This window comes from Lathamus discolor, chromosome 1, assembly GCF_037157495.1.
Source record: "Lathamus discolor isolate bLatDis1 chromosome 1, bLatDis1.hap1, whole genome shotgun sequence".
Lineage (NCBI taxonomy): Eukaryota > Metazoa > Chordata > Aves > Psittaciformes > Psittacidae > Lathamus > Lathamus discolor.
The window spans coordinates 39,104,392-39,116,589 of record NC_088884.1 but is presented as its reverse complement, the minus strand read 5'-3'; the positions used below and the strand labels follow the sequence as shown (position 1 = coordinate 39,116,589).

At 46.6% G+C, this 12,198-nt stretch overlaps 1 protein-coding gene across 1 annotated transcript; it reads right to left on the bottom strand.

Annotated features, from left to right (window-relative positions):
- Nucleotides 1-1,130: 1,130 nt before the first annotated feature.
- LOC136008926 (cathepsin E-like) lies at nt 1,131-10,152 on the bottom strand. Its single transcript, XM_065668873.1, has 9 exons — nt 10,052-10,152; nt 9,712-9,889; nt 7,542-7,659; nt 6,948-7,066; nt 6,291-6,490; nt 5,776-5,898; nt 4,966-5,110; nt 2,460-2,558; nt 1,131-2,364 (listed from the first exon to the last, which is right to left on the bottom strand). The coding sequence occupies exons 1-9, from the start codon at nt 10,105-10,107 to the stop codon at nt 2,185-2,187; spliced, it is 1,218 nt and encodes a 405-aa protein (XP_065524945.1). The 5' UTR covers nt 10,108-10,152; the 3' UTR covers nt 1,131-2,184.
- Nucleotides 10,153-12,198: the final 2,046 nt, after the last annotated feature.

Below are 12,198 nucleotides of genomic sequence, written 5' to 3'. Positions count from 1 at the left end.
AGACAAATCACAGCAGCAGCTTGCTCCCATCGGATGGTGTTAATCTTGAGCAGGATGAGATATATCAGCACAAAGAGAGGGCTGGTCCCTGCACGCATGGCCGGATTTTGCACCTATGGCTTGGATGTGTTCATGCTCTGTGCTGGAATTTGTAAAGCTGAGTTGTTGGTGTAGGGGCTGACCGGCTGCAGGGCCATGTCCCATCATCTCTAAATTCCTCCATCATAAATAACAGATCTCTAACTCTGACTGCAAGTTCATGTTTGAGGAATATATACCTATTTTAGAGAAATTGAAAGGTACCAGTGTGTTAAGTCTGCTGCATAGTGGGGAAAATAAAAATACCCCCCTGCTGTTAACTGACTGATAAGGCTTTATGGATGTTTATTTGATGCGGTTTGCAACCATACAAATGACATTTTCTAGACCAGTAAGTTAGCTCATGGTCACTCTGCTCTTTAAGAGTGACATGGACAAAGGGGAAACAAGGCAAGACTGGCCTGAAATACATGGTAACTTCATACAGCTCCATCTTGTCTGCAGAGAGACAAGTGGCAGCAAGTCCCCATTGCTACAGGTTGATAGCCTGGATGCCAAATGTGTAACACAATGTGGCTGCAAAAAGAGTCGTGAAAACATGTACCAGAGAGAGGGAGTATTTCATACTGGAAGGCAGGATCAGTATTTCAGAGGTACCTACAAGCAAGCCACCTTGCTTTAATAATACTTACTGAGTCTTACAGCTAAAGCCTTCAAATCTAAGGGGCTGTGACCTCAAAGCTACCAAGGCCAGTAATGGATATTGTGTTGGGTCTGTGCTAAGCACATCCAGACAGGGAGCAGGAGCAAGTCCCCTGGGGCCACCAGCCCCTGCCCCAGCCATGCCACAGTGTGGCCAATCTCCAGCTCCCCACAGCCCTACCTGGGAGGTGCCTGCTGCGTAGGGCTGGAGCTGCAGGCATTTATCAGCTTTAGGGAGACACAAGCAGCCCCAATGCCCCAACACATCAAATCCTTCCCCTCTAGGCTGCAAAGCGACCTGTATTTTCAATTACTGTTGCATGCCTTCTTCCCCCTTGCCTGTAACACAACATAAAATGAAACTGAAACAGCACTAAGATCAAAGCAGATTTTGTTTGGTTAAGTTTTATTCTCAGGTACAGGGGCAGTATCGCTTCTAACAATCCACATACTCCAATGGGTGTAATTTAGGTAAATCTTTTGCCGAATGAGTACATCTACCTATGGCTGTTTCGCACGTCTGCCAATGCTAAAGCAGCTGCCACTGGTGACAAGAAGTGGCTGAGCAAGAGGCAATAGATGTCTAGTGCTGGTGCACTGATCCTGTAACTCATCCAAGGTGGCGTGGATGTGTCGGTACCCCTTTGCACCTCCCTTTGCAAGGGTTGTGGTCTGGGTTTAGTAATGCATATAGATGCTGCTCCCAGCCGCCCGCACCACCAAGGCATAGAGGTGTCAGCCACTAAAAGCAGCATCTGACCTAAGAAATAGGCATTGAATGCTGAGACCCAAAAGAGGAATAGGAAAGTGATGAGTGAGAATGAACCCAAGGGAAAAAGCAAATTTGAGAGATGGCGTAAGGAGCAGGAAATGGTGTGCAAGTAACAGTAGTGGACATTAGTGGTCATACAGGCATCAGTCAAATTCCCCTTTATACAAACTGGCTGGAGCAAGCCAGTATGAAAAGAATTTCCATGGCACTAGGGAAACAAGGATGGACAAAGGATTAGCCATGGGAAATAATGAGGAAAAGGAAAGCAGTGGGAAACTAGCACACAGGAAGAAAAAGGAGTACCCAGACCAGCCCAGACTGAGATTAGTTTCCCCTGCTCATAACTGCTATCTTGTCAGCCTGGCACTGTTCAGCCTATTTTATCCCTCCTGCTCTTTTGCAGACCTGAGTGCTGAGCTGTTTGTACTTCACCCTGGGAGCTGTGATGTCCGTCAGTTGCTCAGGAAAAACAGTTTCTCAGATGTAAACATACAGAGATTGAACCAAGCTGTGTAATTTGGGACAAGTATCACATCAAAGCCCTTAAAACCTGGTGGGGGACAGCACAACTGCATTTAGGTCCAGAGTTTCAGTTAAAGCCCTTCTTCACGCTTGTGTTGAAGATCATTACATTAACATTCAGGTTAAGGCAGAATAAACGCTATTAGGACTCAGTCATAATCCTTCCTATGAGCAGCTTTTGCAAATCCCACTCTGTCATTCCCACGGTCAAAAATGCAGTAAAACGCAGACATAAAGATGTCTCCTAAAATCCAGAGCAGACCATTGCTAGTGGGGATGTCGAGAGACTGAAAGCCGCTCATGCAGAAGGTTTGGTCTTCAATAGACTCCTGGAAGAGAAAGCACAAAGTGTCCTTGGGGTAGGCTGCTCCAGCCACATCTAAGGAAGCAGGAAATACGGAACAGGGAGGCTGCAGATGCGCACCTTTATGACGTACTGCTCTGCAGTCAGCTTGTACTCATGGTGTCCAATCGTGAAGCTTATGTGAGGCAAACTGGACAGTCTTCTGCAGTCTACAAGAAACTATGTGATGCACGGATTGAGATGGGATAGGTTTGCCTTTGTTTAAGTATTGCCCTTTGAATACAAGACTTTAGCAGCAGGTAATAGTGAATTTGCTACAGACAGCGTCAGGCTGACATATGGCCCAACACTGCCCTCCAGCTTTCTAACTCCTGCACTGGGTCAAACCAGCCTAGCAGCTCAGACCGCTGCACCAAATCCCCAAGGGAACCAGTGCTGATGAAAGTCCTTGTGAGCCTCAGAAGAAATGAGGTGAAGGAAGACTCTGGTGTGTCCCGTGTAGAACTCAGAAGCAAAACTGAGTGTGTGAGCCCCAGTGAATCCATATCAGCAAGCAAAAGGGTTGGACTGGATGGAGGGAACTGCCTCCAGCCTCTGCAGGGAGCTCTCACTCCACTCCCTCCCCTAACATCATCATTTTAGGGGCAAAAAGCCAGTGAGGAATACAGCGCTTTGTGCTTACACTCTGCCCTGAAGTGGGATTTAAAGATCAGAAGAATTAAACTCTGGCATGGTCATTAACTCCCATAAGTAACACATCCACTTACAGTAATACGGAAGATAATTTCCTGGCCTTTCCTGTTATTTCATGAAACAACGGGTGTTTTAAATGGCACTGTAGAATGCTCCAAGCCCCAGAGGGATCTTTGTGGAAACTGTAGTGTTTAAAGTCATTGTTTTAGAGACTTCCTAGAAGGAAGAATCTATTTTTTCTTGCTGTTAAATCTGCTTTATGAAAACATACCTCTAAATGTGTACTTATCAGGTGTCATACCATCAGAACAAATAAATGGTGGGATACAGAGGATAAGACTGAAAAAGCCAGTGTGATAGTTTGTAGGATAGGAGAAGCAAGACATTTTCATTTACATTTATTCATTTACACCGCTAGTATGCCCAGAATAAATTAATCCTTGCTAGAAAGAGATATGAGTTCTGGTAAAATCACTGATGGATGCACCCACTTACAGTGGGATAAATTTGAGCCTGTATATTTAGCCTGTCTGTGCTTGCTGCAGAAAGAGTCATTGAAAGTCTTGCTTCCAGGATGCTTTTTTGCAGAATCTGAGATGCTGACTGAGTGTTCTTGTGTCAACGCTGAAGTATATAAACTTGTACTGCCATGACCTGTTCCTGGTTTATGTCATGCTAATATAAGTACATTGGAAATACACAAGTGCCACTCCAGGTCTTCCTTTTACAAAAGGAGGCAGATTAAAAGTCCACTTTTGTCTTTGATCTTTGCAGAGCAACCGTAACACTCAATGTTCTTCCAAGAGCAGTCATGGGTCAGGATCAAGACAGCTGCAAAGTTGGCAGGAGCCATACAGGGCAGCTTTACTTGGTGCACTGGAGCTGTGATGGTGTGGCAATTACCCATGGGAATCAGCCGAGGGCCAGCAATAAGGAATTTGGGTAAAAATAAGCTGCTCTTTCCCTGGCGGCAGGTAGATTTAGCTGTCTCAGCCTTGCTATCTGAGTGCTTAGATGTTACAAGGGTTCAGTTATGCCATGTGAAAACTACCAGCAGGGAGATGCAAAGGGCAGCAGAGAGACATCCCAGCCTGGGATGGCAAGGCCATGGGAAAGCCTGATCTACCTCAAGCAACTTCGGCTCATGCAAGCCCCCCAAGGCCGGTGCAGGGAGTCAGGGGTTGCAGGAGTGGGGTCACAGAGGCCATCAAATGGTACATCAAAGATGTTCTTTCCCACTGAAGGAGAAGGAGGTTCTCCTCAGAGGGCAGGCATGGGTGGGAGAGGGCAGGACTTGTGGCAGAATCAGCAAGGGGGATGCAGGAGAGAGCAGAAGGGAAGAGAGGAAAACCAGTGGGGAGACAGAGGAATAAGAGACAGCGAGGTCTGTCCAAGCACGTGGCTCATCTGCCAGGAGCCAGCGTGGGGAGTGACTCCCAAGAGCCCTGGTACGACGCTGCCTGCTCCACCGCAAGCTGACAGTGAGAGGTCCTGTCGGTGGAGCCATTGTATGGTGCAATTAAAATACCTTTCCCGTTTCATTTGATGCTGATGGGGCTGGCCACGGCAGCATCACTGGGGAGCCAATGGCTATAGCTGAGGATACTGAAAATCCTCTGATTTTACAAAAGAGAATGATCTCTGATGTAGAGTACAGACTGAGTCCTCAAACAGGTTCCCCCATTACTTCCTTACACACCCGTACAGATGAGTGTGGGAAAGGAAGAGGACATTTGTGAGGAGGGCTGGGGCAGCAAAGCAGATGGGCCAAAACCAGCTTGGTTCTGAGTTCGGTGCTGTCCTGGAAGCAAAGCTTTTGCTGGGACATTACTGAGCAATTGTTTTGGTTATTTTCCCACCCTATAAGCTCTTTACACCAAATACCAGTTTCTCTTCCTGTTTCCTGGCTGCTTTCTGGTTCTACAGTTTTTACCTCTCCAGTACGTGATGGACTTGCCCCAATATACTCCTGTAATCGCCTGATTTGTGAAGAGGGGCCCGTGATAAGAGAAGTGCCTGAGTCAACGATGGCTTCACAGCCGTGGGAGCAAAATGCCACCCGGCCCTGGATCTTTATGCTGCAAGCGAAAAACAAAGCATCTTTAAACAAATGGCATGTACACTGTGACTGAAGCAGCACATTATTGCTAGCTAAAGTGCCAGAGTACGGACTAAGGTTAAAACCAGCTGCCAAGCTTTGCCAGTCTGTAAAGACAAGAATGTCTTTAGAAGACAAGAAGGTAATAAAGGGAAACTGCACAAGGAAGATGTCCTGTCTGTGCACTCACTTTACTCTCTCAAGACTCCTACAGCCCTAGTCATTTGCTGCCTGCAGATGAATTTGTTCTCACCCACAGGTATGTGTCATCCAGCATGCTGAAAGAGGAGCAAAGAGACACTGACTTCTTTGACCAAGGTTAACAGGAAGGATGAGAGCAAGACCCAGAGCTGGATTCTGTTCCTGTGTGCCTTGACTCTTAACTGAATAGTCTACCAAGAGTCAACTTGACCACTGGTGTATCATACTAAAACATACTAACATGCTCTGCCAGGAAACAGCCACCCATGTCCCAGCAGATTTAAAGAGCTAATATACCCCTGCCTCATCCTGGTGAGACCCCTCTTTTACAGGCACAAGGGTAAAACACTGCAGCTGAGTCCTCCTGTATAACCGGGTGTTTCTGCCTGCAGGTTTTACCTGGGGAGGTGAATTCCAGCAGATATTTCATACATACATACATACTTGTTCACGTGTATTTGCCAATAGCTTTTCTCGGTGACTGGAACCCAGTGGATTGAACCTTTGTAGAGAGAATGGTCTATCCCCCCCAGAATCAACTCACCACCATTCTCGGTGTCATCTCCTCTGAAAGCAGAAGACAGGTTAACACAGACATGGGAGTGTGCCAGCAGATACTTAAAAAGCGAAAGACAAACCACAGCCCTTTCTAAATTCAGGTATGGGAGCTGAAAGGGGCTATTTTTAACCTATAACTGCATATGTCCCATCTCAGAGCCTCCAAACCGCCTCTCAGAAGATGTTCTGTAGGCTGCCAAGGACTGAGATAGGCAGCAGGAGCAGGCTGAGCCAGCTGCTGCTTTTGCCTCAGAATAAACAAAACAACAACAAAAAACCCAATCAAAACCCAAGGAATGGAGAAAAATCCTTTCTCGAGTTGAAGCTTTATACAGATGCATGGTTGTCAACGGTTAAAACAGACGTACTTCTCTTTCGGCAGTGTCACTTTAAAGACTGACCTTTTCAGATAGAAAGAGAAGACCGGCTCCTCTACCAGCTGCTGGTTCATGATGCTGTCAAACACGGGCAGAGCATTGCCTACTATCAGGGAGGGGTATCCCAAGCCCAGCACACCATCAAAATGGGCAAGGGCAAAGGTTGTCCCTGGCTCAAACACCGACTCGCCAAAGTCCTGGCCCTTGATGGAGATGTTACTGATCTGTTTGGTACAAAAAAAGAAAAACAACAAGCCCAAAACAGTTGAAAGCAAAGACACCATCAATTACAATACATTATCCACATTTCAGATCCATATCAATGGATTCATTCCTTTTATAAAGCCTGCACAATATCCTTGTGTGACTTGCATCAATAGAACAGGTGCTCATTTGGCAGGTAGGCTGCACCAGCTCCTTTTAGTGCTTTAATTCTATGGCTGTTCATTTATAAATCCATGACAGGACCCAAGGAGACAAGCAGAAATGCAAAACAGAATCTTATGGGTTTGTCTTGGTAGCGCAAAGCTGGAAGAGCATCCTCACCTCTCAGCACCCAGCTTGCTGGGGCCTCACCCTGCCCTTGCCTAAACCAGGCAAGGCTTTCCAGGGCAAAGCCAGTATGAACTGCCTTAAAACAGCTGGCCTGGAGGCTGACACCCGTTTGAGGTGGACACTTACCTGCAGCGTGTCTTTGCCAGCGATGCCCAGAAGCTGTCCCGTGCCATACTGCAAGGAGAACGCTTCCCCGCCGTGCTCATACGAATCTGACAGGAAGGACTTAAATTTCTGGTGCACCCCTACACAAGACAAACGACATGTGTGCACCGAGGGGAGGTAATGGTGATGCACCTGCCCCCCAGTGCAGAACCAGATGAGGTGCAAGAGGAAGGTGTTGATGGAGGTGGCTGTGCCCTGCAGGCAGCCCCATTTTTCTGTACCTTGGACGTTATTTTGGGTTGTAAAGACAAAATAAAACAAAAACGGGCATTTTTACCACTATTGGTAGCTCTCTCAGGTTTATTTTCATGCCTTTTACATTAGGCACCTCATGGTGCAGAAGGACCCTTGGCAGTGCAGCCAGTGCCTTCCCTGGCTATGGGGTGATGTTGAGGGACAGAGACAGAGGATCGAGGGAGGGAGGGGAGAGTGGCCCTCAGGGGTGCTCCAAATCTTCCCTTCCTAAATCCCTGCTGCATGCAAGCTCCTTGGGAAAGGAGAAGTGTCCAAGGAGCCCAAGACACAAAGAGCGAAAGGGAGAGTAACATTTCTTACTGCACGCTTCGCTGATGCAATAAGCAGAAGGGACCCAAAAGTTGGAGGAGCCGGTGTCAAACACGACAGTGAACTTCTGGGGCGGTGTGCCGACACTCACAACTCCGTAGTACTGCGCCTGGGGGGCAAAGAACACAGGGCAAACAACGCAGTCTGCTCTGGGCTGCAGCGCTATTCCTGAGAAGCAGGCAGACTTGGGAGCATCACACAACGCTTCCTCAGGGGTTTGGGTGCAATTTGAGCATGAAGGCAAGCACAGGGCAGTGTGTCTGGCTCCAGGAGTGGCTGCGTGCAGCAGATTTCACTCCAGCTGCGTGCGTAACGGCGCAGGATTTTTAAAGCCTGTTAAGCAAACACTCGGTTGGGCTCCCCCATGAAGTCAACGAGCGCTCTTGCACCAACTTCAGTGGTCAACCCGAAGACAAAACTCTCGCACAGCCACACAGGCAGCTCCTTCCTGATGTCAGTAAGAGAACAGTGGTGCAGAGACAGCACGACCGGCCTCTGTCAGCATCAGAGGGCTCCAGCCGGTGGCACACTGTCACATGCGGCTGAGCTTTTTCCTTGGTAATTGCCAACTATTAGAAAGTCAAAAATCTGTTCTGTTGCATTGACGGTGTCTGATGAACTGAACAAATTCATCCAGTGGAAAAGAAATGAGTGACCATTCCTGGATACCGGCTGAGGATAGAGATAATCTGTGAATACGTGAGTGCTGGAGCGAAGAGCTTATCCACATCCCGAGTGCAAGTGTCTAAGTGCCCCTATCTGGCCCTGGAAGAGCACTTCAGCATTAAGAGGCCTATTTTTAGGAAGAGGCATTTCTGGAATTCAGACGCAGATAGAAAAGCAATAGCCAGTGCCAAGCCTTTTGTAGCAATGCAAATATTTGAATGTGTATCTTCAAGAGCATACCTGTTGATTAATACACTGAATATGGTTTCTGACCCCGGAGTTTAGGGTCTGGATGAGATAGTCATGAAAAGGCAAGTAAGTGCACCATTTAAGAGAACATACAGTAGGATTTTATTCCTTCCTGTATTAAACAAACCTTTATCGCTTCAGCTGTAAAGCGAGGCAGTCCTAAGACATGTTCATCAAAAAGAAAAAACAGGAAAACCACAAACACCGTGCACTGAAACCTCCACAGAACTGTTCCTGGTGCTAGTTGGATATGCTGGGGAAGGGGGTGTGTTTTGTCCTTTTGAGACTTATCCCTCTTTGATAAGCTTTAAAGCTGGCTGAAATGTTTCAGTCTCCTTTATTCTTCTTTTACGGAAGAATACATCTTACACACATCTCTATCTCATCTTGACATATTTCATTACAGCTCTCAAGTGTCAGGAAGTTCTTGCTGAATTAATTCAGCCTTCCCTTCTCTGCTCAGATGCAGCCTCCACAACGTCTCTGCAACTTAGCTTTTCTTTACATAACAGACGGATCAAATGAAACAGAGAACAGAGACCATCCAAGGGGACAACATGCTACATCCAGGAAAGACAACCTACAGAATGGCTGACCTGCTGACTTGCCTGTCTGAGATCCAATGGAACTCCTTTTTTACCTTTTCCAATTTAGGTGGTCGGTTCAGCCAGGTTAGTGTGAGAGCCAGGTCAGTCTCCAATATTTAATACACATTCAGCTCAGGAGATAAAAGCAGGCAAATAAAAACCCTACTTGGGTCTTCGCTATCACTAATTTATGATGCCACATGGTCAAATAAATGAGATTTTGGGGACTTTTTATACCATGCAAACATCCAAGTTTCTGATAAATAGAATAGAGCTAAATGAAGCAATCAAGTTCTGCCACAAAAACCCCAATCCTGAACCCAGACTGACACAGGCAAACCTACACTAGTTTGGATTCCCAATCAAGTCCAACCAAGATCTACACAAAAATAAAACTTGTCAGAGAACTACCACTGCTAGACTACATCAGCTTTCTGCCCAGGTCCCATGCTAACCAGGATCTAGACACGCTGTATTTTGCAGGCTAATTTTTTATGATCTAATATCTAATGATATTATGATCTAATAGTGTAGAGCAACAAGCCACCTCAAGCCCTGTATATTCATTGAGAGACTAGATCTGAAATGTGCTGGAAAAAATAATATGCCTTCAAGAGAACAACGAGTCCTTATGGTTGCATTACCAAAACTGTACTTACATTCATGTAATCATACAGCCTTTCTGAAGCAGTTCCAACTGATAAAGCAATATCTGCAGGAAAGCAATGCAGGTACCTCCGGGCAAAAATGTCAGGGTGGTGATTCCTCCAAAACTCCTCTAATTCTCCCTTTTCCTTCAGCTGTTTCTTGATAGATTTGAATTGAATGAGGGGGATTCTACATAAACAACATAAATGCACAAAAATTCACTGGCTTTCCTTTCTAGAGCTCTCATACACTCTTTTACTGTTAAATTTGCTTCTTTTTTGAGACCCCAATGCAACGAGCACCCGGGGAAGCATCTTTAATGTGCCAGTGATGCTAGATGTATTTTCTTACCGTTCCAGGGCCAGGGTTAACGGGACATAGAGCACAGCCAACAGCATCACCCACATGGCTCCAAGCAGGTCAGAGTCTCAACAACACTCATTTACTCAGAAGTCCCTTTTTTATAGCCTGTTGTCAGCAGAGGGCTGTTCGCCAGGTCAATCAATCACAGGAGGTCAGTGCTTTGGCAGAAAAGTGATTCATTTGCTCTCGGAGTAACTGCTGGATTGTGCAAATAGCGGTGTTCAGCAGAGCTACTGAGACACAGATAACCAAAGGCACAGTGCAGACCAAATAGGCATTTTATTTGTAGACCAAATAAACATTTTAGTAACTACCCTTAATATCATTTACCTAAATCCATGGTATGAGCTTGGCTACTGTTGAGATGGGAAAGAGGAGGTGGTCCAGGTACTTGTCTGGTTCCCTTCAAGTAAGCTTCTTTTCAACGTTATTTTAGTGACAAGCAGCCCGCATGTGTCCTATGCAGAGAAAGAGGACTAAACATGTAACCATTTTCCTTTTACATGGAGGCATTTCAGCAGGGCATTTGATAGGGTTATGACAAGTCATCCCCTAACAACTGAAGTTTAATTCCCTGTTTATGGGAGAGCTCCAGACTAAACATGAATGTGACTGCCACAGGAAAAAATGGGGTTCAAACGTAAAAACCCTGACAGGCTGCGACACGCGGCAATAAACAGCCAGTGGCTTTGTGCAGGTTTCAGCAAGCCATTTGGAAGCGCTCGCCTGGGTTTATTTTCCTGCAGGTTTCCTGAGGTTAGCGGTTCCCACCCCTGCCTGACACCTGGGTCCAACTCCAACTGGCGGAAAAATCACGGTGTCAAAGAGGCTGATCTGGCAGAGAGCAGCCCCAAACCCATTAACTGCCTGCGGGGAAGCTCAGCGCTGGGACTGGGAGTTACTTGTGAGACATTCTGAATCTTTCCTCTGCGTGAGGAAGCGCAGTGAGCAATCACGTGCTGCAGCCTGGCATGCGGCAAAGCTAAATGTGAATAATCAGACTGGTTTGTTCAAAGGGCTATGCTAGGATGCTGGGAAAAGAGCAATGGCAACTTTTTCCCTGGGATACATCACTTATTTCAGATGAACTGCTCACCACATGAGGGTGAACTGGAACTCAGTACCCTCCCAAAAAAGACAGCAGATGTTCCGCACAGCGAAGAGTGAATGTTAAGAACACGGAGGAGGCAGGAGTCATCATCTGCTCTAGCAACAATGTTCCAGTCAAGAAAAAACAGGAAAAAACCCCAAACACACAGTGTTTTGCCTTGAAATAAGCTAATTCAGAGCTCTAGCCTTTAGCCCCCTGGATTTTGAAACATGTTTTACTTTTTCAAACTCACCTGCAAAAGCCTGAGGGCTGCAGAAGCTCAGCAAAGGCTGGTGTCCAGAGCTGTGTGCAGAGCTTTGGATCTGAAAAAGCACCAGCAGCTCTAGTCTTCATTTGCGTTAAAAAAACATTTAAATCTAAAAATCACAGCTTTTACATTGGTTTCCATTTTACTGCGATTGGTCTTTAATTCCCTAGCTCTGAGCAGCATCCCCTGTTTCTTGCAAACTCAGAGGGTTTATCCAAGTTCTCAGCAAGCAGCCACGTTTTCTGCCCCACAGCTGTCCCAGCCACCGAGCTGCCGGAGCTGGGTGCTGGCAGCGAGGACAGTGAGCAACAGCTGTGGTCATCTGTGAACTTCCAGGGGGCAAAGGCACTTCTCAAGGAGCCTACACGCGCCACCTGATGCGCAGCAGAGCAGATGTCATGCCCTCTGGTAGAGCAGCGTCACTTTGACAAGAGCAAGACAACGTCTGTGCTGAGCACCTTTATCGCTTGAACTTTTCCTCAAATGCCACAAATGCTTCTGGGGAGTCATTAATGTTCACACTGGAGGGCATCAGGACAACTCTGAAGACACGAAGCGGCTTTCAAAACACCGCCCTGGGCCTGGTGAGGGGACTGCCTTTGCCTCAGAGCCTCCACCGAGTCCCTGGTTCTCAGAAAGCTCAAGATTATTCATTTACTGCAAATGTAGCCCTTTGTTGTCCCACCACACAAAGGTTATATTTTCCCCAAATGCTCTGATCTCACCGTGTGTTCCAAGCAGACATTCATTTCGCCAGCAGAGGTACAAAATGCAGCA

Coding starts and splice junctions, on each gene's coding strand:
- LOC136008926 (XM_065668873.1), bottom strand. CDS start 10,107: ATGTGGGTGATGCTGTTGGCTGTGCTCTATGTCCCGTTAACCCTGGCC. Junction 9,890..10,051: donor TTAACCCTGGCCCTGGAACG/GTAAGAAAATAC, acceptor TTGTTTATGTAG/AATCCCCCTCATTCAATTCA. Junction 2,365..2,459: donor CAGAGCAGTACGTCATAAAG/GTGCGCATCTGC, acceptor TTTCTCTTCCAG/GAGTCTATTGAAGACCAAAC.